Raw genomic sequence first — 27,933 nt, 5'->3', positions numbered from 1 at the left:
ACACTGCTATATAACTGTAATGCTTCACTTTTATCTCCCTCATTCCAACAATTACAATAGAATCTATGAGTTTCAGAGGTCTTTAAGTGTTATTGAGTCTTAGCCTGTTACTACTTATTCAGTATAGTGTAACGTAGCACAGGAAAGCAAGTTAAATCTCATCTCTACCTGTCCCTCATTCAGCTGTGACCACAAAGGAAAACCTGCTAGAAACTTGCATTTGACTTAGAACTCTTAGCTCTTAAGAGAACAAATAGATGCCTTATTTGTTTGTAGGAAGTAACCCATCGAAGTTCAAGTCAACACTCTCAGAGGGCAGAAGGACCCTGTTTAATTTGCATTTTATTTTAGGCAGGTGTTTAATGCCATTTAATGAATCAAAGTCTGGTTTGATGAATTGCCTGTTAGCTATTTTAACATATATACAGCCATGAGTACTCATACATCTATTTCTGTTACTATTACAGAAAATCTTACATATAAATAAATTTTATAAAAATCTTCCTTTTGACTTATCAAAACATGAGTCAGAGTGGGCTGCACATTTGTAAGTTTTATTTTCACACAGGAAAAGCATCGTCATGTCTAGCGAGAAGATGAAAATGGCTTCTGTCAGTGGTGATTCAGATTCAGAATAGCATGGGTTACCATCTTTCTTAATAATTTGTCTAAAGTGGTGATTCTCAACTGGAGGCAGTTTTGTCCCTGAGGGGACACTTGACAATGTCTGGAGACACATCCGGTTATCACAGGTGGGGAGAATGCGACTGGCATCTAGTAGGTGGAAGCCGACGACGCTGCTAAGGGTCCTATAATGCACAGAAGAGCCCCCCACAATAAAATATTATCCTGCCCAAAATGTCATAGTGCCAAGGTTAAGAAACCCTGTTTTAAAGCTCATTAATAACGAATGTGTGATTGAGCATCATTTCTAACGATATAATAACTTACAATTATGCAAGATAAATAGTTGAGCTCTCTGTAAACAGTAAAAAACTTTTGAAAAGCAGTAAAAAAGAAAACATATACACAAGAAATGCATGGTAAGAAGTGGTAATAGTGGGGTATAGCTGAAAGAATATAAAACTTGAGATTATGGGCTAAACACTCATCAGAATATCTGCTATCATAGTGAACTAAATAGGTTTTCAGTCTCTCTAAACAGCAAGTTTTTCTATACAGCTGTGTCTTCAAGGGGGGCAGTGTTCCTACTTAGCCCATTTTCACATGTCCTATGGCACAGCATACTATTTATCCCTGTGACAATTACACCTTGACATTTTTATTCATTCTTTTATCTTGTCAAAAAGGCCAGTTCAGTGTTCATGTATCCATAATAAACACTCCAACATTTGTCTTGCATGATTCTTTTTTGACAAAGTTCAAGTCAACTGGACAAACCTTGAACTGTCAGAAACGAGGTCGGTATTCTGATGGCAGGAAGTGTATTCCTGCTTTGAAACAGCCCCCCCCACCTCCCCCCATAAATGAGCCTCGGGCAGGTCCCCGTTTTAGTGCTTACACATCATCCCTGGCCATCAAGGGCTGCAGAAACAACCCCGCTGTCCCTAAAATGCACACCAGGATGAAAACCCACAGGAAAATTCGATCAATCACCATGGCAACGTACTTCCAATCATCCTGAATCTGAGAAGACAAAAAAGAAAAAAATCATGAAAGCGGGGGATGGAGGTGGGGAAGCCTGAAAGGAAAGCAAAGCGAACATGTTTTCAATATTCAATATTCAATATGCTGCAGCAGTAAAACCCATTTTGTTTGCAGTGTGCAAGGGATCATTTTTCTCTAATGGACGTGGTCTGAAGACATCTGCCATGCTCGATCCTTTTGATGCTGTGGGGCAGCAGGTAGAAGACATTTGTCATGTTAGCCCTGTTTCAAATCAGAAATGTCTTAATGTATACGGAAGCTATTTTACCTAAACTGAATATACGTTTGTTAACATCTGTCAGCTAGTTCCAAAAATAAGCACCCCAGGGCAAACCCATCATCATTCCGCCTCCCCCAGTGTCCCCCCACCCCTCCCCCCACCATTTCCAGCTGCCCAAATGTCATCTTTAATTATTAAGGCCAAAATACCCTTGACTGTGCAGTGAGAGAGAAGTCTGAAAATCACTGCCAGCAGTAAAATAAAAGGTGGAAGAAGTAGCAAGACTAATTCTAATTCTAGATAACATAGCTTCCATTTGAGCTCGAAATAGAAAGCAGAATTGTGTAATTATATGCCTAGACAACTCAGAAAGCAAAGAAACTATAATTGAATTGAAAAAGAGAACCCATGAATCAACCAATTTTAAAGAAATAATCGCATAATGAAGAGGCAGCATGTGTGATTTAGTAATTTCATTAAGGGCACCGAAATAGGACTGGGAGACAGGGATTTTATTGGACCATTATGAGCCAGAGCAAGTTATATTCTCCTGGTGTATTAGTTAGGGTTCTCTAGAGAAACAGAATCAACAGGGAACACTTGCAAATATAAAATTTATGAAAGTGTCTCACGTGACCGTAGGAACGCAGAGTCCAAAATCACAGGGCAGGCTGCGAAGCCGATGACTCCAATGGATGGCCTGGATGAACTCCACAGGAGAGGCTCACCAGCCAAAGCAGGAATGCGACCTGTCTCCTCTGAGTCCTCCTTAAAAGGCTTCCCATGATTGGATTTAGCATCACTAATTGCAGAAGACACTCCCCTTTGGCTGATTACAAATGGAATCAGCTGTGGATGCAGCTGACGTGATCATGACCTAATCCTATGAAATGTCCTCATTGCAACAGACAGGCCAGCACTTGCCCAATCAGATGAACAGGTACCACAACTTGGCCAAGTTGACACCTGTCCCTAACCATGACACCTGGTGACACTAAGAAGTCAGGTAAAATTAGAATTATACTGCCACGTTCACCACAAGCTCCTCTGTTTTGAATTCCTAAGACTGTGGTTTGTAAGCACTTCAAAACCACAAGAGACCTTACATTCTTACCCTCTCTGCCCACTTGTCAACCCTAAGGCTCTAGGGGACAGCGGGGTGAGCCAGAATGGCCTCATCTGTCAAATGGGGATAACAACAGTACCTACCTCAGAGGTTCGTTTTGAGGATTAAATGAAATAATGTGCCCGGCACGGAGTCCTTAATGAACGGTATGTACTGACGTTAATGCAGACCACAAAAGCCCTCACCCAAGCACGAATCTCTCGCTGGCAGCAACTCACATGGTTTAGCCTAGTGAAGGAAGATGGGATCTATCCCAGGGAAACAAAAAGCGCTGCCCAAAGAGTTGGGTGAAATTGAATTTTATATCTAACCCTGCAAACCTTTAGAACACAAATTTCATTCTGGAAACTTTGGAAGCTAATGACAACTAACAGGACATTTCGCTGTAAAGCAAAGCGTTGAACCAGCCCAAGCTACAGGGTTTGCTCCGTCTCCCAGCCCAGCCCTGGAGATGCCACAGACGCAAGAGGAGAATTCGCTTGAAATGTGATCAACCTGGGGAGGTGTGGGTGGGTGAGCATGCTCATGGGGGAGGGCATGGCAGCCCCGCAGGACAGAGAGACGGGAGAGCTCTGGCACTGTGCTCTCCCTCCAGCCATGCTGCTCCTTTACAGCCTGCCCCTTCCCAGCCCTGAGATGCAGATTTGGGGCAGACTTCCGAGCCAAGCAGAACCTGCCTGAAGCGAAGAGCAGAGAATAAAAGGTGCCCACTGGCCAGCGGTAGCCTGAGGCTTCTTCTTCTCCTCCCACATCGAGGACTGAGAAACTTCAGTCAAAGGAAGGGGGCTTGGACGACACTGGTGCCAGGTGGGAAACAGGTCCTCTGAGTGGCAAGGTGGCCTGGAGCAGGGGAGTGCCCTTGAGGAGGGGGAATCTAGCCCAGCTCGTGGCGATGTGGGCCCTTTGCCCTGGGTCTGTACGGGTGGGACAAGATGGGGCCTGGACTGAGCATCTCCTCTGAGGACGACGCCACAAGGATGGCTGACACCCCAAGAAAAAGTGAGTTTGCAGGCCCTGGATACAAACTTAGGCATCTGAAAGAGAATTTATGGAGCACAGAGGTGAGGACTTAAACATATCTGCAGAGATGAGAGGGAATATTTGAAAGACGAAGTAGGAACAAGCAGTTTTATTGACAAACCAAGTGGAAATGCAGGTGTGAAAAAACAGAACAGTTGTGATAAAGAACTCAACAGATGGGAAAAGTAGGGAGGGGAGATGCAGCTGAGGAAAGAAGCTGGGAGGTGGGAGATGAGACTGAGAAACTGCTGGGGGAAAAAGAAGGGAGTGAAGAGGAGGGAAGTATAAAAGAAAGAGATGTAGAGGCTGGAAGCAGATGTGTCCAATCTGTACAACTGGAATTCAGAGAAAGCAAAGAGCTAAGTGGTGGGTGGGGATGCTTTAGAAAAATAATGACCTTGAATTTCCCAGAATTAAAGAAAAATGAAAAACCTCAGAATGAAATGGCTTAAAAGAATGCCCAAAAAATTAGGACAGAACCACATCTGGATGCACTGTGTTCAAAGTCATTAGATTTCTCTACAAAAAGATAATCCCAACAGCTCCTAAGACACTATAGATCACTTACAAAGAGCTAGCACTCGGATTAACTGAAAACTTTCCAAAAGTGACACTGGGGCACAAAGACCACGGAGCAGTATTTTCTAAGTACTTAAGGGAAAGAACTTCGGCCCTAAAATTTTGTATCCAACTGAACACTCACTTAAAAGTGAGGGCATAATAAATGTGTGACCCTGAGAAGGTTAACCAATAAACATTCTTGAGAAGGTATGCTAGTAAGAGAAATCTAAGAGAACACCATAAGATATCTATGAAGGGTTAAGTAAAAGTGATTTAGTAAACTTGACTGTAGACTAAGGAATGACCAAAACAAAAAGTATATTTATAAAATCCAGAATTAAAGCTCTAGCAACACCCAGGGTGTTCCAGGAGGTGGGGAAGATCAAAGGGGAAGAAGTGGGGGGAGAGCAGTGCAAAACAGAGAGAGAAATACAAGAGGCAGGGAGAATCAGAAAAGAGGACTTGAATATGGGTCTAAATCAGCTACTAAAAGAATAAAATAATAGAGCACGTGGCTTTCAGCCAACAGGAAAAAGACTGAACTTTCCAGTGATTGACAAGATATGAGGCAAAAAAAAAAAAATACAGATAGTAAATGGAAAGCATGTAATAAGATGGCAGAAATTTAACCCCCCCAAAATGACAATAAATGCAAGTTAATAAATAATTGTTCATAAGACAGGCTGTGAAGGGAATTAATGGAATATGTACATCTCAACCATACAGGAAACTGCTGGTCTCAACCAAACAGGAAGTGGGTGGCTCTGATCTGTGCACACTTCAAGGCCTGGCGAGCAACCAGTACACCAGAACCAGCCATGGAAAGAGGAGTCATAAGAACCTCCCCAGCAGAGCACTTCCGTGGGCTCTCAGGGGAGCTCCCTAACTAGTTTCCTAATTTGGTAACCCAATCCTAGCCCTAAGTCTGAACTTAAAGAATAATTACTACTAATTAAACTTCTTATTAATAAGATTGAATGTGAGAATACCACGTCACACCCACAGGGATGGCTATTATTTAAAAGTTGAAAACTAACAGGTGTTCGTAGGATGTAGAGAAACAGGAACTCTCGTGCATTGAGTGGGAATGTAAAATGGTGGATGGAGCACCCGTGGAAAGGGGTTTGACTGTTCCTCAGAGAGTAAAACATCAAACTGCCATATGACTTGGCAATTGCACTCGTAGGTAAAGGCCCAAAGAATGGAAAGCAGGGACTCACACCGATATTTGCACACTGATATTCTCAGTGCCATTATTTACTATAGTCAAAAGATGGAAGCAACCCAAGTGACCATCAATAGATGAATGGAAAAACAAAATATCATATACATATAATGGAGTATTAATGAAGTTCGGATACAGGCGATAACAAGGATGAATCTTGAAGACATCAAGTTGAGTGAAATGGGGCAGACACAAAAGGACAACTATTGTATGATCTCACTTATTTGAAACAAGTAGAATGTGCAAACTCATAAAGTCAGAAACTAGAATACAGGTTACCAGGAGCTGGGGAGGGTAGAGAACAGGGAGTTAAAGCTTACTTGGTGTTTCAGTTTGCTAAAGCTGCAAGAATGGAATACACCAAAGATGGATTGCTTTTAATAAGGGAATTTATTTAGTTACAAATGTATAGTTCTTCAGAGCAAAGGCAGCTGGCTTTCCTCTGAGTTTCTCTGTCATACGGGAAGGCACACAGCAGTGTCTGCTGGTCTTCTCTCCAGGCTTCTGGGTTCCAGCTGCTTTCCCCCGGGTGATTCCTTCCTCCATCTCCAAACATCTGGGCTGAGCTGCGCGTGCTGAGATGTGTTATGCTGAGCTGCTGGGCTCTCTTCTGACCTCTCTTTCTAGCCTCCAGCTAATTAAATTAAACCTCACTCATTATGGAACTTCTTTAAGTCATTCCCCTTCCTGACCTCAAATGTAATCGGTCACAAATGAATTTCACATGCTGATGATTGATGTCCACAGAAACAGAACAACTGGGCACCATCACCTGGCCGAGTGGACACCTGAATCTAACTATCACAATTGGTACAGATTTCTGTGTGGGGTGCTGGAAAAGTCATGGTCATGGGTGGTGGTGAGGGTGGCACAACATTGAGACTATAATTAACAGCACTGGATTGTACAACTCAAAGTGGATAAAATGGGAAATTTTAGGTTGTATATATGTCACCAGAATAAAAGTTTTTTTAAAAAAGGTGTAAAGTTCTGATACACACGACAACATGAATGAACCCTGAAAACATTCTGCTGAGCAAAATAAGCCAGACACAAACGGACAGATATTGTATGATTCCACTTATATTAAGTAACTAGAATAAGCAAATTATTAGAGAAAGAGAGTAGAGTACAGGTTATGGGGGTGGTAGCACACCGGTGTAAAAGGAATTAATGCCGCTAAACTGTATGCTTAAAAAACAGTTAACATGGCAAATTGTATGGTAATGTGTGTGTGTGTGTGTGTGTGTGTGTGTGTGTGTGTGTGTATTACACAATTATGTATAAAAAAAGATGGGGTGTTTGGAAGTGGGGAGGACCTGTGTGAACAACTTAAAAACAAACAAACAAAAAACCAGTCACGATGAGCTGGACACTAGGACACTGCCCTCCCTTTAGGGACCAGAGCACAAGACAGGGGCGGGAGAGCCACAGAGAGGTGGCTTTAGGAGCAATGAGCCTGCTTCTTTAAAAAGGAGCCCAGGATGGTTAAAACCAGTCGTGTTGGGTGGGCCACGGTGGCTCAGCAGGTAGAGTTCTCGCCTGCCATGCCGGAGACCCGGGTTCGATTCCCCGTACCTGCCCATGCAAAAAAAAAAGTGCCGTGTTGGAACCAAAAGACTTAGGAAATTGCAATCTCTCTGGAAACCTGTGTGCTCACAGCAGAGTGGAAGTGACACAGTGAGAGAAGGAAGGCGTTCCTCAGGCAACTCCACCCTACCCTAGAGCATTGAGGAGGCACCTTTATTCCAGCTCTCAGCACGCTCTCATCCACAGGTTGCAGGCCTATGGCCTGCGGTCCAGATTTCTGCTTCCCCTGGAAAAACTGGAGAATCAGGCAACAACTTCCCGTGTGGTGACAAATGATCGGAGGTAAGCAGCAGCCGCCCCCGGAGACAGAGTGCGTGCCACTGGTCTGTCACAGACTCCACTACTCCCTGTTGCCCTGTTGCCACCTTCAGGCTTGTTCCCTTATTTATCTTCCGGCATTTAGGTTTGTGACCACTTTAATTTAAATACCGTCTTTTCCCCGATGTCTGTCTCTGTACATGTCTCAGACCCTACTGAAGCTCCAACAATTTCAGGATGGTGAAACTGTACAACGCCTCGTGAGTGATTTTGTGAATAAAGGTAATTCGGAATAGCTGTCCAAGGCTAGAGTACAGGTTCTTAGGGCTCCACCGTTAGTTAAATGTTTGCTAACTTCAGAAAGAGAAATCATTATTTTTAAAAACTGGTAAAGGGTAGAGAATGTCTGCAAAAGTTATCAGTGTTCAACAAATGAAAGTGATTTGTGCCAGTCACTGACTTCCTGTCTCTGCTGGTTTGAAAGGATGGATGTAGCCTAGAAAAGCCATGTTTGAATCCTAATTCCCTTTCGTAAAGGCAGCTGTTTCTTCTAATCCCTATTCAGTACTGTATGTTCGAGACTATAATTACATCATCTCCCTGGAGATGTGACTCAATCAAGAGTGATTGTTAAGCTAGATTAGGTGGAGACGTGTTTCCACCCGTTTGGGTGGATCTTGATTAGTTTACTGGAATCCTATAGAAGAGGAAACATTTTGGAGAATGTGAGGAGATTCAGAGAGAGCAGAGAATGCTGCAGCACCACGAAGCAGAGAGTCCATCAGCCAGCGCTTTGGAGATGAAGCAGGAAAATGCCTCTCGGGGAGCTTCATGAAACAGGAAGCCAGGAGAGGAAGCTAGCAGATGATGCCATGTTCGCCATGTGCCCTTCCAGATGTGAGAGAAACCCTGGCTTAGTGTTCGCCATGTGCCATCTCACTTCAGAGAGAAACCCTGAACTTCATCGGCCTTCTTGAACCAAGGTATCTTTCCCTGGATGCCTTAGATGGACACTTCTATAGACTTGCTTTAATTGGACATTTCCACCTAAAAACTAAAAACTGTTAACTTGCAGGTTATTAAATTCCCCTTTTTAAAAGCCTTCCGTTTCTGGTATATTGCATCCTGGTAGCTAGCAAACTAGAACAATGTCTAACAATTGCTTCGACTGATTTTAATTGCCTGACATTTTGGCTGAACTCGTGGGATTGGCCGGAGGTGGTGCCTGTGTTATGTCCACAGGACGTGTTCTCAGTTGCTCAGATGACGTGAGGACAGCAGCTGGTGCTGGCTCCCCTCTGCCCACCCTATCTACTTCTGCAGGCCATTCACGGCTGAATAGGAAAGGCCCAAGGCATTTGCTACCCACGTTAATTACTTACAGTGCATCCGGAGCTGAAATGATCTGGTGATGGGCTCTTCCCTAATAATCAACTCAAAGCCTCATAATTTTAAAACAGAGCTTCTTATAAAATTATTGGATGTAAACTTGGGGGTAAAAAAGAGTCAGGGCGGGAGCCAGGCACATAACATCATTTAGCATAAAAATTTCTTATCTGTAGTATGTAACATTAGTTCTAGCACAAGATTTTGGAAAGAGATGAAAATGAGCTCACACAGTTTTAAAAATGGGCAAAGGAATTTGAATAATTTTACCCAAGAAGATATTCCAATGGCCAATAAGCATATGAAAAAGAGCGCCACATCACTACTTAACTGGGAAATGCAAATAAAAACAGCATTGTGGTTCCCTACACCATACAAATGAGTATGATGCTGAATCACTAAATTGATGTTTCTTTTAGTCTCCAGTATCTTAGAGCCGCTAGAAGTAGAAACCTAAAACTGTGAAATTGTAACTCATACCAAACTCTGAAATCTGTTCTACAACTAATTGTTGCACTCTGCTTTGAAATCTATTGCTTTTTTGTATATATGTTATTTTTCACAAAAAAGAAAAAAAATCGATTGTGATGATAAAAAAATATCTATCCCTTCTAGCCTCCAGTGTTCTGGAGCAGCTAGAAGGAAAAATCCGAGAGGATGGTGTGGTAGCCCATGACAAACTCTGGGATCTGTCCTGTAACTACTTGTTGAAGAGTGCTTTTGAAAACGATTGCTTTTTCCTTTCTTTGCTTTATACATATATGTTATATTATATAATAAAAAAGTTAAAAAAAAAAAACACATCTATCCAATGAGCCAGCAGCTCCACTCCTAGGTATATATCCAAGAGAAATGAGCACTTAATCACCAAAAGACAGGTGTGAGAAAGCTCGCCAGCCTTAGTCATAATAGCCCCAAACTGGAAATAACCAAACATCTAACAACTGTCAAATAAATAAACAGAAAATGGTATAGTCGGACTGTGAAATGTTACATTCACACCAACAAGAATTAACCTGAAAAACAGGGCGTTGAATGCAAGAAGTCAGCTACAGAAGAGTTCATACCCTGAGATTTCATTTACAGGGCACGGAAGAATAGGCAGGACGAATCCACGTGGAGAAAGTCAGCATGTGGTCACAGAATAAGGAGGGAGAGAGCGGCTTGGAGAGGGCAAAGAGGGAACTTGCTGGGGCCCTGGAAATGTTCTCGATTTTTACTTGGATGGTTACATGGGAGTATACATAATGTAAAAACCCATTGAGCTGTATACTTAAGATGTGCCACTTTATGTAAATTATACCTCGATGGAAAAATAAACTTAATTAGAAAGTAAAAATAAAAATGTAAGCTCAGCTGATGCATACGGCTTGGAGATAATCTCACCTGAGCCTTTCTCCAGCCTATCTACTAATCCACTCTCTCCTGACATCAGGTGTTCTATTGGCCCAAACTACTGGCAGCCCAGTGATTAACGTCAGGGCACCATATATTCACAAGCTTTGTCATCCCGTTTTACAGATGAGAAAACAGGCTCAGGGAGGAGAGGTAAGGTAACAATCCAAGGACATGTGCTGGGTAAGTGGAAGAATTGGTCTGAACACAGCCTCCTGACTTGAGAGCCAAATTTCTTAACTCCCACCCTACGCCTTACCCTACACGGAAACACTAAAGGTTTGTTGAATGAATGAATGACCGATCTCATCATAACTATCTCCTTACCTCTTTGGCTTCATTTTGTGCTTTCATATTTTCAGCAATATACTTGACGCTTTCGATAGCTTCTTTGACTTCCGGGGACAAAGCGGAGAGGGACAGCATGGCATCGACAGATTCAGCACTGGAGCTTCTTGTGAGGTTGGCACTGAAATTTGAGATCTTGATCCTGCGATGATGGCAGCAGCCGCACATCCCATCCTGGCAGGGGTAGCCTTCCTTGCAGCCTTTGGACTCTGGACGGCTGAAGCAATTCAGGTTGGAAAGCTCAGCGCTGTAGAAAGCTCTCGGCTTCTGAGCGTTCCCTTCGTTGCTTGCTGGTCTGATCATGAACATCATCCTGGGAAGCAGGTTCAAGAAGATGGTCTTCACCCAGGCAGGCATGGTGTGCGTGGTTGGGGTTCGGTAGTGCACATTGAGGACAAACACCGTGATGACAATGGACAAGGTCACAAAAATCATGGTGAACAGGAGGTACTCGCCAATCAGGGGAATCACCAGGGAGGTGGACGGGATGGTCTCAGTGATGACCAGGAGAAACACAGTCAAGGAGAGAAGGACCGAGATGCAGAGCGTCACCTTCTCCCCGCAGTCGGAGGGCAGGTAGAAGACGAGGACGGTCAGGAAGGAGATGAGAAGGCAGGGGATGATGAGGTTGATGGTGTAAAACAAGGGCAGGCGCCGGATGTACAGGGAGTACGTGATATCCGTGTAGATTTCCTCGCAGCAGTTGTATTTGATGTCGTGTTTGTAGCCAGGGGCTTTGATGATGGCCCACTCGCCACTCTCCCAGTAGTCCTTGAGGTTCATGGAATCGCCGATCAGGACCAAGTCGATTTTTGCCTTGTCGTAGGACCAGGAACCAAACTTCATGGTGCAGTTTTGGTAATCAAATGGGAAGTAGGTCACGTCGATCTTGCATGAGCTCTTAAAGATGGCCGGGGGTATCCAAGTCACCTCCCCTGTGTGCTTGAGTAAGGCCTTGGTCTTGTCATCCACCTGGAAATCCCCAACGGCACTGCAGGGACAAACAGGGGGCCATGCAACACAGGCTCAGCCTCCAGCCTCTCGTGCCACCGCCAAGTAAGCAGCAAGAAACTGGAGGCATGAAACAAATGGCCTCTGAGTGCCAAAGGGGGCCAAAAGTCATTGGGCTCATCACCCCAAATTTCACCAGCGGGGATGCTGAGGCCCAGAGAGGGGCACAAGCTGATGAGCTGGTACAGCTGAGACCACCCCCCACCTCCTCAACAGCATGACACACTTGCCACCCCTCCAGCTCATACCTCTAAAGTACAACGCCCGACTTGTTATTTGTTGAGAAAACTCTGTGCATCAGAAAAGGATTTTTCCCTTTAAGTAAAGAAATGGCAAGTGAGCTTTCTTTCCATGGGACGTAAGTGACCATCCTGTTTAGGCGGCTTCTGAGGGTCTTTGCCTCCTACTGTCCCTGCGGCATGGACCTTGCCCGCATCCCCTCATTCATTCCCCACTGGGTGACTGGGATGCAGGGACCACCTACGGGAGCCACCCTATAAAAATAAACCCTGGTAGTGGGTTTATGACCAAACCCCATCTCTGGATCCTGATTCTATCACTCGCCACACTCCCCATTCCTCCTAGCACTGTCTCAGAATGAATCAACTTGTTTTCTGATTCCTTGTTTTCAGCATAGCAGGTTCCCTCACCTTCAGTTTCCCTATCTTTGCTCTTTTCTTCCCAAGTTTTTCTTCCTTCCTTTCTTCTTTCTTTTTTTTTATTTTTATCTTTATTTATACAACAACCTACAGGCACACACATTCTTAGCATACAAACATTCCATCCATGGTGTACAATCAACAGCTCACGATGTCATCACGTAGTAGTATACTCATCGCCATGATCTTTTCTTAGAACATTTGCATCACTCCAGAAAAAGGAATAAAAAGAAAAAAAGAAAAAACTCACTCATATCATACCCCTTACCCCTCCCTCTCATTGACCACTAGTATTTCCATCTATCCAATATATATATTTTTAAATTTTAACATTTGTTCTCCCTATAATTTATTTATTTTCATTCCATATGTTTTACTCATCTGTCCTTACCGTAGATAAAAGGAACACCTTCTTTTCTCTTTACACAGAGATACATATCTTACTTAGAATCATCTTTTTTTTCCTTAGATAAGATTGACTTCATTATTTTCTTTTTTAAATGTCCAAGTACATTTTAACGAGTGGTTATACAACAGATTTTAAGGTTTAGCGTGGGTTACAATTCCATGATTGTTCATTTTTTCTTCTAGCTGCCCTAAGACACTGGAGTCCAAAAGAAGTATCAATATATTAATTCAGCAGTCATGTTCATTTGTTAAATCCTATCTACTCTGTTATACTCATCCTTTTCTTTTTTGTGTGAAAAATAGCATATATCCAGAAAAGCAATAAATTTCAAAGAACATTGCAACAATTAGTTGCAGCACAGACCTCAGAGTTGGGTGTGGGTTACAATTCCACAATTTTAGGTTTTTACTTCCAGCTGCTCTAAGGTACTGGAGGCTAAAAGAAATATCAATATACTGATTCCACACTCACACTCATTTGTTAAACCCGACCTTCTCCGTATAACTACACCATCACCTTTGATCTTTCCTCACTAGAGCTGTCTTGTTTGCGTCTACACACAGGTCTGCTTAACAGATCTGCCGACGATAAACTCATTACCCCCCGTCACATCGTGCGCACAGCATCTCTCCTGCAGCAGCCAGCTGAGCTCATCCAGGAGTAAGGCTGGGCACACTTCACAGTGCCCCCCTGCCCCGGGAAGGCTCCCCACGCTCCCTCCATCAGCCCTGTGGGATTTCTGGGGGGTCAGCATTTGAAATGACGACACGCCGCCATGCTCCTTCGCCTTCAAACAGGGGCTGTGAAGAGCAATTGCAAAACCTGAGCATTTAGGGCCTCCCCTGTGCTGCCACTGCTACCGGACAAGGACTTGCGAACACTGTAGGGGACCTCTGCTGGAACACGTTCCCGCTCCCTGCTGCCCCGGGGCCCTGCTGCCTCCTTGGGTTCTGCGGAGCGGTCACCACCAGGTCGGCCTGTCTGTCCCAAGACCACCTTGCTGGGGTTATGACATTCAGAGCCCCCACTACACCTCGACGGTGCCCTCAATTCCCCCCCCACGATTATTCCTGGCCCCTGGCTTGAGGAAAAAGTGTAGGTGGAGGAAGGAAGCCGTCCACACAGCCCCCAGGTGGGCTCAACCTGCGTCCAGCGCCCGAGCAGCCATCCTGCCAGGTCCCTGGAGCCTCCTGGGTCGACAAAACGCCCGAGGAGGAAGGGACCTCAGGCTCCAGGGTCTAGGCCGGGGCTCCGGCTGCCCGGTTGTGTATATAAAGTTAACATACTGTCTGTGCTGCTTTCCTGCCGCAGTGGCAGGGCTGGGGGGCTGCAGCAGAGACCCTGCAAGCCTGACACACTACCCACCTGGCCCTCTGTGGACCAGGTATGCCAACCCCTGCTCCAGCCCAGTCCTTTCATTTCTTGCAGGAGGAAACTGAGGGCCTGATGATCCCGCAGAGAGTCCACGGCACAGCCTTGGCCAGTCAGAACTGGGGACCCTGGAACCCCGTGGCCAGGTCTGCCTGGGCCGAAAGGCCACCCGCTGCTTGGGTGCTGCAGGCGTCCCGTTCGTGCCGCTGGGAGACAGAGAACATGAAGAGCCAGTGCGGGGGCTCGGATCAGGCACAGGCCAGCCACTTGGCAGGAACTTGGCAAGTATGTGCTGAGTGAATGAATGCCCAAGAAATAAACGAAGGGCAGGCCACGGTGGCGCAGCAGGCAGAGTTCTCGCCTCCCATGCCGGAGACCCAGGTTCGATTCCCGGTGCCTGCCCATGCCAAAAAAAAAACAAAACAAAAAAACAACAGAAGAAGAAATAAACGAAGGTCTCACCCCCCAAGAGGAACCCAAGAGACAGTGGTCCAAGAGAGGGTCTCGGCCAGTAAGCTGCAGAAGCACGCGAGTTGATTACAAAAAAATAAAATTAAGGACCACGTAAGCCCTGAAATGCAGAGGGACCAGCCCTTCCAGAACGTCAGCTAGTTCCATCTCCCTATGCCATTATTGACAGCCCCTTCCAACATGAGAAAGTTAGAATGGGCATAGCCCAAATACCCCTAAAGACTGGGAGAAAGATCAAAGGTGATGGTGGAGTTATACATAGAAGATAGGACTTAATAAATGAATATGAATGCTGAATCATTAATGCTGGTATTTCTGTTAGCCTCCAGTAACTTAGAGCAGCTAGAAACAAAAACCTAAAAATGTGGAATTGTAACCCATACCAAACTCTGAAATCTGTTCTACAACTAATTGTTGTGATGTGCTTTGAAATTTATTGCTTCTCTGTATTTATGTTATTTTTCACAAAAAAAATAAAAGAGAGAGGGAAGGAAGAGCATAATAGAGAAGACAGGATGTAACAACTGAGTAGGACTACTGAATCAATATATTGATATTTCTTTTGGTCTCCTGTGTCTTGGAGCAGCTAGAAGAAAAAAAATGAAAAATTGTGGAACTATAACCCATATCAAACTTTAAAATCTGTTGAATAAACTACTCGTTTAAAATGCCTTGAACATGTATTGCTATTTTGTATATGTGTTACCTTTCACATTTAAAAAAATGTCAAAAAAACACCAAGAAGAAAAAGGCAGGACAGATGCAAACAATCACTAAAAGTATTGCTTTAACACAAGGGAAAATCAAGAGCTTCAGTGGGGATGGAAGAGGTGAGGGGTTTGAAAGAGATCTTGATGGCATTAGCTTTTTTAATCCCTTCAAATTCCCTCAGAAAAGTAGGGCAGGGAGGAGAGCAAAAGGAAAACCTACTGACAGCATCATCTACAGTCAGGTTACAGCGTCCGTGAGCCTCGGATGAAGAGAGCGTGGGGTCCCAACCCCAGCAGCAGGGTCGGGTGGAATCTGAGCAGGATGAGTTGGGTGGGGTCACCGAGGGAACAGAGGGGACAGGTCATGTCCTGGGAGCCCCAGACAGGGAATCCATCACGAAACACCTGCCCTCCTTAAAGAGGCTGCCTGGAACCCTCAGCAAGCAGATCTCTGAGAGCGGGTCACGGGTTCTGGTTTGGGGGAAAGGGCAAAAGAGACGACTGTGGGACGCCCCGTGGGCCTGCAGAGACATGAGTCAGTGCGACTTCAGCGCCCAAGGAGCAGAAATGCCCCCCAAATACTCCCTTCCCATACAACAGAGACCAATCCAGAGGGAAAGGTCAGGTTTTTTAATGCTTCAAAGAGGGAACTCAGAAGCAGGTACAGCCAGAAAAGCTACACTTACCTGCTCCCTTCACATAGGAACTTATTCCTAAAGGTGCAGCAAAGGCCACCTCGCGTTAACAAGAGCAAGAGAAAAATACTGGGATTGAATCCCAAAAGCACACTGCAAAAAATATGTACGAAAAGAATAACTGAATAACATATCAGCAGATAAGAGCACACCAGAAAAACAGAGCTACAAAGCAGACGAAAGCTATAATCTGATGTTACAAATTAAGCAAAAAGAATGAAGAAACCTTTAGAAACTATTGTGAAATAGTAGCATAAATCAGAAATGGAAAAGCTAAGAAATAATGTGGCTAAACAACAGGAGGATGTGTAAAGAGCTGACAGGAATTTAGGAAAGAAAAGGAAAAAGGAAGAAAAAAGTCATTTTGGAAAGAAAAGTTCAAATATTAGAAACATAAGAGCAGGAAAACACCAAGGAAAGCATGGTAATAGAAACAGAAGACAGAAAGGAGAAAGTTTTAAGATCAAGCAGAAAGAAAGAGAAATAATTTGAGAGAAAACAACATATTAAAAATACAGGCAAAGAAGTTCCAATATATGTAAAAACAGAGTCCCTGGAGAAGAAAAGCAATGGAACAGAAAAAATTTTAAAAACCATAACCAAATAAAAGAAGGCTTATCTACATGAGGAAATTTACTAAGGATAGGCAGCCCCAAGATATTCTAGGAAAAACAACTAGACTTTAAGAATGGAGGCAAAATTCCTCTGGGTATCGAAGCTGAAAGAACACTCCACGTATAAACAAGGTGACAACACACGACAGCTTGCCTGGAAAGGTCCTATTTTACACCTGAGGTCCTTGTATACCTATTAATAGTGTTCTCTTTTACTCTCAAAAGTCACCTTACATACAGAGAAAAGAAAATCAGATTGGCATCAAATTTCGACAGCAACACTTCACACCAGAAGACACTGAGATGGTACCTTTAAGATTTTTATGGGAGAAAATACAAGCCAAGGATTTTATATCCAGCCAAAGTGAGCTATAAAGACTTCACTCAGTTATGAACTGCAAGAACTTAGGGTATGTGGTGTCCAGGATCAGTCTCTGAGGATCCTAGGAGAGAATGAGCTTTAGCAAACAAAAATCATTGGAGAAACAAAGTTGTATTTCTAGAGTACCAAAATGAAGAGAAACCCTCAACAGAAGGCCAATCCTGGGAAACAGAACTTCTAACTAGGAGAGAGAAGTATTGGATGATTTTCTTTAAGTGTTATTTTCAGCTTTAGATTCCAAGGAAATTCCTTATGATATGGGTTTTGCTCCACATCCAATGTGAAGCATTTCATATGTCTCTCATTATTATGAAAAGCGCACATCTTAAAATACCCCAGCTGTTCACCCAAGATTGCCATTCAGAAAAAAGCTATAAAACCCAAAACATAAGATAAAAATTTTTGCCTATTTTCTTAATTCTAGCTTAGCAGAAATTGTCTGCACCCTGCTCAACTCCCAAAGCATCTTTAGATCATGAGATTTCCATGCCTGTTCATCAGTGCAAGGAAAAACTTCTGCAAACTAGCTGAGTTTATCTTGGGGCCCACTTCTTTATGGCCCATTCTACAGACACAAAGTGCATGGAAAAAAATTTATCAAATTTATAAATGCTGTGTTTCCTTGGCCACAGAGTAAATAAAACACAAGCTGCCTTTGAAGTGAGCAGCTCAAGGCTTCCTTTTGTTTATACCCATGACGAGAAAATGGGAGTCAGCAAAGAACACAGATTCTCCTAATACTAAATCTAATCCTAAAACTAACAGTGCTAATACTATTAGCAAAATTTATTAGCTCATACTAATATGGCATAAGAAAAGCTAAACACAGGATGCTTTTATTCATTAAAATTAGACTAATGCTATATGACGTTTTCTGCTGAAAAGTGTTCAATCATTAAAATACTAGAAATTAAAAAAAGGTACAAAAATATTATGCTTTAATCTTTGGAGAACAAACCAATTACATACTGTAAAAGTTGATTAAAATTTGTATTTTCATAATAAGAGAGCTTAAATGTAGAAAGTGCAGCTCTGGGAGGGCTGAGGAAAGACAGGTTTTAAAGGCTTCCTGAGGGGCAGGATCAGACTGGCAGGAAGCATTGAGGGGTGTGCTGGTTTGAAAGGCTGCATGTACTCTAGAAGAGCCATGCTTTAATCCTAATCCCATTTTGTGAAGGCAGCTGTTTCTTCTGGTCCCTATTCAGTGCCATAGATTGGAAATTTTAATTAGATTATCTCCATGGAGACGTGACTCAGTCAAGTGTAGGTATTAAACTCGAAGTGGGTCTTGATTCCTTTACCGGAATCCTATAAAAGAGGAAACATTTTGGAGAAAGCTGGAGATTCAGAGAGAGCAGAGAAGAACGACAGAGCCACAAGGAAGCCACAACAGAGAACGCTGCAGCACCACGAAGCAGAGAGTCCAGCGACTTTTGGAGATGAAGAAGGAAAATGCTTCCTGGGGAGCTGGAGAGGAAGTTAGCAGATGATACCATGTTCACCATGTGCTCTTCCAGCTGAGAGAGAAGCCCTGACTGTGTTCACCATGTGCCTCTCCACTTGAGAGAGAAACCCTGAACTTCATCAGCCTTCTTGAACCAAGGTGTCTTTCCCTGGATGCCTTAGTTTGGACATTTCTATAGTTTGGACATTTCTATAGACTTGCTTTAATTGGGACATTTTCTTGGCCTTAGAACTAGAAACTAGAAACTTGCTAAACTCCCCTTTTTAAAAGCCATTCCATTTCTGGTATATTGCATTCTGGCAACTAGCAGACTAGAACAAGGGGAGAGAGGGGAGAGGTTTCCTAAGGTTGCTGGGCCAAGGGTTGGGGCACTAGCCTACAAACAGCTGCTGTGGACTGGTGGAACCACCCACTTTCTTGTCCATCCCTAGAGTCATCCTTCTCAATTACTTCTCAGCCTACATGCAGCCACCCAGAAAACCTCTCCCTGCTCTGCACCTGGGGGTCCCACTTTCCCTGCTGGGGAGGACACATGACCCTTTCCCTGAGGCTCACAGACTTTTCCTATAAGAGAAGGTTCGGAGTGTGCCCTCATGGAGGGGGGTGATTGCCTGCTGGCAGGTCCTTTCCAGATGGGAGGTTTGCTCTCAGGGGAGGGCAGGGGGGGGTTTGAGGACAGAGGCAGGGATGGGGCTAGGGTGTCGGCTGAGCCCCTGTGAACACATCATCGGCCCCTCACGTTCACTCACTGCTCACAGGGCCCCAAAGCCAGGCTGGGATGCTGAGAGCACCCCACGCCCGGCTCTGCCACGCAGCCACTGAGTGAAGTCATCTGTCCACTCCAGGCCCGGGATCCTCAGCTGAAAAGCATGGGGACCGGCTGGCCTGGCGATTCCCAAAGCAGGCTGCGCCCGGGCCCCAGACCCACACGCCTGGGCCCAGCCCTCACCCGAGGCTGCAGGCTTTCTGTGGGGCTGGGCGTGGGGACAGGGGTAGAGATCTGTGCACAATACAGTGTCTATTAAATAGAAAACAGTAAGGAACAAAGAGGGACCTATATCGTTAAACAGCTTTTAGGTAGCCGTGCTGGTCGGCTGGGCTGGGGACACGGGCTCACACACCAGCACCTCAGGCTTGTGCAGTTCAGCCCCCCAGCCCCCTCCCCTTCCTTCCGAGAAGAGGGTGAGGAGGGGCGGTTGGTTCCCATGCCCACCTGCCTGCAAAGGGCTGTGACACTGCAGTCAGGGCTCTCTCCCGCACTCCCGGGGGCTGGTCCCCGGCGGCCGGTGACACACTCTCCTGCCCCCACGCCCTGCATCTGCTCCAGCCTCCCCTCCGTCAGACCCGACACTCACTTCAGGGCTTAGTGCAAAGCTTTCTTCGCAGGTCCTCTTCCACCCGCACATGGCCCCTCAGAGGCACCCCCTGCCCCTCGGCATGCTGCCATTCTCCATGGCTGTCTCGGCCTTCGGCTCACTGGCCTTTGGGGACACGACTGAACCCCCTGCTTCCACCACCACCACCACCCCCCCAGCATGTGGCAGGGTCAGGAGCTGGCAGGGGCTATTTGCCTGGTGAGCAAAAGAATGAAGCCTTCCCGTGGCCCTAACCTCCCAGCCTCGCCGCCGGCCCCCGCTGCAACCTCCCCGGGGACTTGGACGGCAGATGTCATGCCCCCCAGTACCCGCCTTCCCCGCCCTTCCCCCAGCTTGTAATGGCGTCCTTGGACGTAATGACTCACGCCTGCCCTCCCCGCTGGGATGAACTCCTGGAAGCAGGGAAGGGCTCTCTGTTTTGCTCACCGCTGTATCTCCAGCGCCTGACATGGAGTAGATACTCAGTAAATACTTGCTGAGTGAGCAACTGGATAGAACCCTCTTGGAAAAGCCCCGACGAAGGCCAGGGTAAAGCTGCAATGGACGGAGGGCCAGGAGCCCAGAACGACAAGCCGAGACGGCACGGGCTGCCCCGGAATCTCACTTGTTATACAGCACGATGTCCGGTTTCCAGATCTTCTGGGCAGGGACACGCATGAACTCTGCGCCATCGTACTCAGAGGGGTTCCACTTCAGCTTGTAGTCATTCCAGATCTGGGGGTGGGGGTGCAGGGGATGGGTGCGGGAGGGGATGGGTGCGGGAGGGGAGGAGGCAGGGAGGGCAGGAGGCAGGGAGGGCAGGAGGCAGGGAGGGCAGGAGGCAGGGAGGGGAGGAGGCAGGGAGGGGAGGAGGCAGGGAGGGCAGGAGGCAGGGAGGGCAGGAGGCAGGGAGGGGAGGAGGCAGGGAGGGCAGGAGGCAGGGAGGGCAGGAGGCAGGGAGGGGAGGAGGCAGGGAGGGCAGGAGGCAGGGAGGGCAGGAGGCAGGGAGGGCAGGAGGCAGGGAGGGGAGGAGGCAGGGAGGGCAGGAGGCAGGGAGGTCAGGAGGCAGGGAGGGGAGGAGGCAGGGAGGGCAGGAGGCAGGGAGGGCAGGAGGCAGGGAGGGGAGGAGGCAGGGAGGGGAGGAGGCAGGGAGGGCAGGAGGCAGGGAGGGGAGGAGGCAGGGAGGGCAGGAGGCAGGGAGGGGAGGAGGCAGGGAGGGCAGGAGGCAGGGAGGGGAGGAGGCAGGGAGGGCAGGAGGCAGGGAGGGGAGGAGGCAGGGAGGGGAGGAGGCAGGGAGGGGAGGAGGCAGGGAGGGCAGGAGGCAGGGAGGGGAGGAGGCAGGGAGGGGAGGAGGCAGGGAGGGGAGGAGGCAGGGAGGGCAGGAGGCAGGGAGGGCAGGAGGCAGGGAGGGGAGGAGGCAGGGAGGGGAGGAGGCAGGGAGGGCAGGAGGCAGGGAGGGGAGGAGGCAGGGAGGGGAGGAGGCAGGGAGGGCAGGAGGCAGGGAGGGCAGGAGGCAGGGAGGGCAGGAGGCAGGGAGGAGAAGAGTACAGCAGAAGGACCAGCAGGGTTTACTTTCTCTTGACATAAACCATCTCAGGCATGCCCTACCCCTGCTGCATGTCACCGAGTCTCCCATGCCACAGACCTCACTGGCCCACTTTTTCACAGGGGCGCAGCTGGAGAGAGAGCCCTGGGCTCAAAGTCTGCAGGCCACTGCCCAGCTCTAGGGAAGCCACTGTCTCCATGATGATGGGCAAGCCCACAGGCCCCTATCAGTCAAAGAAGGACTAGGGTGCTTTTTCATGTCGCTCTAGTGCCAGGGTCCAGCTTCCATGCCTTAGCTCCTGCTGCTTGCACCCCCGGAAATGGCTCTCTGGGGGTCTCATCAGACACGTTCCCCACGAAGCCCCAAAGAGAGGGTGCTGCTCAATCACACAAAAGCCTGTTCCATGTCCAGGCTAAGCAGAGCTGGCTTCTGCGGAGTTTGGTGGGGAATGCCCAGGAAGTGTTTGGGAGCAGAGGCTGGGGGGGTCTGAGCCCAGGAGGAGAGCTGGGGGGCTGCTGGGCCCATCTGGCCTTCCAGCCTTGCAAGGAGGGAAGCTGCGCGAGCTGAGCCCGGGGCATATGTGGGTCAGCAGCTCTCTTAGCGTGGCTGGACCAGCCTGGGAGGCTGAGTGAGATGGGATAATGCAGAGCCTCCACCCTCGCTCCACCAACGTCGACAAACATCTCCTTCTGACTTGAGGAGGAGCTTGTGGCAAGAGGAAGGGAAGGTGGTCTCCGCCTGCCCTGGAGTCGGGGTCTGGGTATGGTCCCAGGTCTGCCCCATTTTGTGGTGTGACGTGAGGAGAAAGTCTCTCTCTCCAGGCTGCAGTCTGTCCGTCTGTGACGTGAGAACCTTTCAGGGGTCTGCAGCACAGTGCATGTCACCCCAAGCCCAGTTTGGTCCCCAATCTGTGTGCAGCACCAGCCCCGCCCTTCCCGGCCCAGCGAGGGCAAGGCCAGCGGGCACCACCAGGGGGCAGCAGGGCGCGGGGCCTGACCCTTACCTGCTTCAGCCACAGGTTGGTTTCCATGATCTGGTTTACTTCATCCTACAGGGAGAGATTAAGGCAGACAGCGGGTGACTCAGAAAAACAGGCTGGCTCCGGAAGCCCCCTCCCCACCCAGCCCCCACCACGGCCCCGGCTCGTGGCCCCGGCACTCACCACCTTCACCAGCTGAGACATGGACACCTCAAAACGGATGATCACGGGGTCGGACACGTTGGCCACAGGACGGATAATTTCGTTGTAATCTGTGAACAGCCGCTCAAACAAACGGTGCTCGGCCTCAGAGGTGCTGGCCACTGAGGGAAATAGCCTGTCAGACCCCGGGGAAACTCTCCCTTGCTACACCCCAAAGCAGGGATATCATCTACCTACAGCCTCTCCTTCACCCACTGGGGGGTACTCTATGGAACCCCAGGTTTGCAGAGCTACAGATGGGGAAACCGAGGCCCAGCAGGAGCAGGGATTACACCAGGTCACGCACACAGAGGGAGGCACAGCGGTTATAAACCTGGGCTCTGACGTTGGAACATGTGGCTCAAATCATGGCAAAGCACAAGGGAGCTGTGTGAGTTTAGGCAGGTGGCTTAACCTGTCTGAATCTCATCTTTGATCTGTAAAAATAGACTGGAAATGACCGCCCCTCCGGGGGTTGTTATGTGTGAAGTGCTTAGCTCAGTGCTGGGCACGTGGGAAGAGCTTCAGAACCATTAGCCATCCTTAGTCTCGCGGCTACTACAGGGCAGGGGTGCGATGCAAACAGCCCGCTGAGGTCCAGCCCTCACTGCTTCCAGGATGCTGAGATGACCAGTCCAGCCCCAGGGGCAGGACCGCCCAGGGCTGCCCGGGTCCATGTGTCCTGCCTCCCAGCCCAGGGGAAAGACTACAGTCCAGATCTGTGGCTTCCTTCACCCCACCCGGAGTCCTGCAGGGATGAAGCCCTTTTAAAGAAGCCAAGTACCCACGTGGCCCCTGTAATCCCAGAGCGTGACCCATAACTAATGCTGCCTTCACACCCCGAGAAGGTGAGGTGCCTCACACACCTCACCTCCCTGGAAACCCTTAGGGACCCCCTTTGTCTGTAAACCACACACCAGCACAGATGCGGCATCTTAGATCAGTTGTCGGCCTTTTCCCACGTACAGATCTGGGGACAACCGTGTGGAGGGGATGAGAGGAATCCTTAGGGAAGTGGGAACCAGTATCTCCAGACCCTGGGATCGTATCTTGGCTCCCTGCCTTGTCCTCAGAATTAAGAGAGAGGCCACACGAGTGCGGGGTGGGGCTGGGGGGGGGGGCGGTAGATGTCAGCACAGCTGAATAGGGAGGGTCGCAGCACCAAGGCAGAAGCACATGGCTCGGCCGGCATTCTCCCAAGTGACCACCCCGCCTGGGCTCAGGGCAATCCCCTGCGGCCCCTGCCAAGGTATCAGCTCAACCACAGGCGCGCCTCCCAAAGGGCTTTCTGGCAAGGGCCGGGCTCCCCTCCGAGGGCGTAACGGGTTCCCCTGGAGAGTGGCGGGGAAGCGAGGGCGCGCCCCGCGGGGGGCAGAGCCTGCCGAGCCCAGCGCAGTGGGGAGGCCGGCTCCCGCCGCGATCCCGAAACCGCGCCCGCCAACCTTTACCGACACTTTGGGCTTTGGGCACGTCTTTGGCCCTCTCTGGCCTCAGTTTCTCCCCCTGTATGTGAAACGAGGAGCTGGGCAGGATGCACCGGAGGTGGAACCGGAGGCCTCGGTGCGCCAGGCTGGCAACCAGTGCACAGAGCAGGACTCAACCCCGGAGTGCCCGGGCACCGAGCCGAAAGGGCTCAGCAATCCGGAGCCACCCCCACCCGCACCCCGTGCCTTCCTGGAGGCTCCCCCAAGACGCTCTGGAACCGTGAGCCCTAAGGAAGACAGCACGCCCTATCCAATTCGCCTCGCGTCCGTGACCCAGGGAACGGCGCCCCCAGCCCCACCCTCCTCTGCACCCCAACTCTCCGCTGCCCTGCGCTTCGCCCGCGCCCCTGCCCCCTCCGGACTGTGCACCCCGGAACCGGGACTTCCGTCCCTCCCACCACCCCCAGCCCCGCGCCCAGGCGCCCGACCTGGCAGCAGCAGCAGCAGCAACAGCCAGAGCGGCAGCGGCGGCGGCCGAAGGAGACCCCGTGTGCGGGCTGGGTGCCGCCGCGCGTCCATCGCTCGTCGCCCGGGCTGGTGGCAGACCCCGCGCGGACGGGGCGGGCGGCAGGGCAGCGCCTCCGGGCGGACTTTGCTGGCGGCCACGGGCCGAGCGAACCCGAAAGGGCGGGCGCCGCCGTCGGGGTGACAACCTGGCCCCTGCCGAGCTCGCGACGCAGCCGTGCGGTGGCCGGGGACGCGCGGGCCTCGGTGCGCGCCGGGCGCTGGCTCCTCCCGCCGACACGCCCATCCCGGGGCGCGGACCCCGCCTGCCGCTGTGGGGGCCCCGCCCACGCCCACGCCCACGCCCCGCCGCCGGGGCTCCGGAACGCTGCGGGCCGGCCAAAGGCCCGGGCACGCCCCGCGTGGGGCTTCCGGAGTCCCGGGCGTGGGCAGAGCGGTCGCGCCCCGAAAGGGAGGGGACTCGTGGTCCCCCGCCCCCGGGCTGCGGGGTCTCTACCGTCGCTCTCTGGCGTGCGGAGCCCCCCAAGGACGGCTCGGAGCCCCTCCCTATCCGAGCGAGACTGTCGCGGTCCACGAGGAAGAAAAAAGGGCGAGACGGTCCCTAGCTCCTGGGACGTGTGCGGGTCCCTAAGGGGCGTGGGGACCCCTGGGTGAGGCAGGCGGCCAGGAACCTGCTGCTTCTCCGGAGAGGTGCTGGCAGGCCCTCACAAGGCCTCCAGTATTTGACGCTTTTAAGTAATTGTTACTATATATTTTTTTAGATGTGGTCATGACAATTGGCTGTTTGATTTTAGAGCCCTTATAGCTTAGGGGGGGTGGCCTAGAGCCCGTGGACATAATATCGGCCGTTTAAATTGATCATTGCTGAGGCTGGGTGATGGGGGCTGGAGTTCATTTACACTGGTCTCCTACTTTAGTGTATGTTTGAAACTTTCCTTGATTAAAAGTGAAACACCATTTTAAATTGATTTATGAAACGTACCGTGGAAACAGGCTTTACAATGATTATTTGGATACTTTATTCAAATATGCCTGTAGTTAAGCTAAGATGTCCGCTTTTGGCGGCTCTAAGTGTGTTTGTCTTCATAAATAAAAATTTTTAAAAAGAAAAAAAGTAAAACAAAGATAAAAAAAAACCAAAATAAACAAAAACGAGACTTCAAGAGGGTGCTCCCCACTGCGCTGGCCCTGGCGCCTGCATGCTCCGGCAGAGGCCACGTCTGCAACCGTAGGCTGCCCCCAGGAACGTGCAGTGACCCGGGAAGGCTGCCCTGGTGAAGGGGCACAACTGGGGACGCTCACAGTCCTCCCTTTTTCACTGGAGGAAGCTTTGGGGTAAGCGCTCCTCTTGGCATTCCAGCAAATGTTGAGTAGCCTTACTTATTTTCAGGAAGGAGCATCTACCCACCTTAAAACCAAACAAATGGAAGACTTTTGAAGGACCCAGAAAATGTTTTGCAAGCACTGCAGCCCACCTCTTTGGCCCCCATTTTAAGCATTCTCATTCTCCTGGCTGAAAGAAAATATTTTGCACGTCACACATGCCAACACAGGACTCTCAACACTCAATTGTAAGTATAAACAGGTATGAGGGAGCTTTTTGGGGTGATAAAAATGTTCCAAAGCTGGATTGTGATAATAAACATCCTAAAACTCATTGTACCCTTAAAATGGGTGAATTTTATGGCTATGTATATATGTTTGTTTGTTTTTTAAAAGTTCAGTAAGAAAAACTCCAATTTTTAAATGAGCAAAACAGTTATACACTTCAGCAGAGAACCCAGTGAAGGCAAATAAGCACACGAAAGGATGTTTGTGTCACATTAGGGAAATGCAACTTAAAACCCGGGTAAAATGCCCCTCTTCAAATCCAGTAAGATGGCTAAAACAAAAAATACCGATGCAGAGTCTTTCCTACATTGCTGGTAAGAAGGCAAAATGGTCCGGCCACCTTAGAAAACCTTTTGGCCCTTTCTGACATACCTAAGCACACACTTACTGTTTGACCCAACAATCACACTCCTGAGGGTTTATCCAGAGAAATGAAAACTTGGTTCACACAAAATCCTACAGGGAATATTTATAGCAGCTCTATTCATAATTGCCCCTAACTGGGAAATAACCCAGCATTCTTCAACCCCCTACAATAGAAACTGCTCAGCAGCACAAAGGAAGAAACCACTGATGCCCTGGACAACTTGGGTGACTCTCAGAGATGCTCTGCAGGATGAAAGAAGCCAGCCTCCAAGGTGACATGCTGTGTGGTTCCATTTGAATGGCATTCTTGGAAAAAGAAAAAGAAAACAACAAAACTAGTGTGGTGAAGAAAAAGATCAGTGGTTGCCAGGGGCTAGGAATGAAGGGATCGCAGGAGGGCTTTGGGATTTTCTTTTTTGGGGTGTTATATCTCTTTCATTGTGGTGTTGGTTCCACTAATCTATATATGTGTTGAAATTCACAGAACTGGACATCGAAAGGAAGTTGTGCTGGTTTGAAAGGATGTCTGTCCCCTAGAAAAGCCATGTTTTAATCTAAATCCCATTTCGTAAAGACAGAATAATCCCTATTCAATACTGTACGTTTGAATCTGTAATTAGATCATCTCCCCGGAGATGTAACCCAATCAAGAGTGGTTGTTAACTGGATTAGGGGAGATGTGTCTCCATCCCTTTGGGTGGGTCTTGATTGGTTTACTGGAGTCTTATAAAAAAGAAACATTTTGGAGGATGAGAGAGACTCAGAGAGAGCAGAGCAGGATAACATAGCCACGAGAAGCAGAGTCCACTAGCCAGCGACCTTTGGAGATGAAGAGGGAAAATGCCTTCCGGGGAGCTTCATGAAACAGGAAGCCAGGAGAGAAAGCTAGCAGATGATGCCTTGCTCGCCATGTGCCCTTCCAGCTGAGAGAGAAATTCTGTGTTCACCATGTGCCTTTCCACTTGAGAGAGAGACCCTGAACTTCATCAGTCTTCTTGAACCAGGGTATCTTTCCCTGGATGCCTTAGATTGGACATTTCTATAGACTTGTTTTAATTGGGACATTTTCTCGGCCTTAGAACTGTCAACTAGCAACTTATTAAATTCCCCTTTTTAAAAGCCATTCTGTTTCTGGTATATTGCATTCCAGCAGCTAGCAAACTAGAACAGAAGTCAATTTTATCATATAATAATTTAAAAATTAAAAAAATTTTAAAGTCCTCAGTTTGAGTTTCTGCTTGCAGGCACTGTACAGAAGGTGGCATGGGGGGAGGGAGGCTGTGAAACCAATGAGAGCACCTGTGAGGAGACAGACCAGGACCCAGGCGTGGTGTAAGAGCAG

At 48.3% G+C, this 27,933-nt stretch overlaps 1 protein-coding gene across 1 annotated transcript; it reads right to left on the bottom strand.

Moving 5' to 3' along the window:
- Nucleotides 1–271: 271 nt before the first annotated feature.
- CHRNA3 (cholinergic receptor nicotinic alpha 3 subunit) lies at nucleotides 272–24,668 on the bottom strand. Its single transcript, XM_077128486.1, has 6 exons — nucleotides 24,578–24,668; nucleotides 22,648–22,787; nucleotides 22,489–22,533; nucleotides 20,565–20,674; nucleotides 10,777–11,788; nucleotides 272–1,647 (listed from the first exon to the last, which is right to left on the bottom strand). The coding sequence occupies exons 1-6, from the start codon at nucleotides 24,666–24,668 to the stop codon at nucleotides 1,519–1,521; spliced, it is 1,527 nt and encodes a 508-aa protein (XP_076984601.1). The 3' UTR covers nucleotides 272–1,518.
- Between the last annotated feature and the right edge of the window lie 3,265 nt (nucleotides 24,669–27,933).

Source organism: Tamandua tetradactyla, chromosome 14 (assembly GCF_023851605.1).
Source record: "Tamandua tetradactyla isolate mTamTet1 chromosome 14, mTamTet1.pri, whole genome shotgun sequence".
NCBI classification, from domain to species: Eukaryota; Metazoa; Chordata; class Mammalia; order Pilosa; family Myrmecophagidae; genus Tamandua; species Tamandua tetradactyla.
The sequence above is the reverse complement of the archived record's forward strand: the minus strand, read 5'-3'. Positions and strand labels throughout refer to the sequence as shown.

Coding starts and splice junctions, on each gene's coding strand:
- CHRNA3 (XM_077128486.1), bottom strand. CDS start 24,668: ATGGACGCGCGGCGGCACCCAGCCCGCACACGGGGTCTCCTTCGGCCG. Junction 11,789..20,564: donor GACATCGTGCTGTATAACAA/GTGAGATTCCGG, acceptor TTGTCCCTGCAG/TGCCGTTGGGGATTTCCAGG. Junction 1,648..10,776: donor CACAAAATGAAGCCAAAGAG/GTAAGGAGATAG, acceptor TTGTCTTCTCAG/ATTCAGGATGATTGGAAGTA.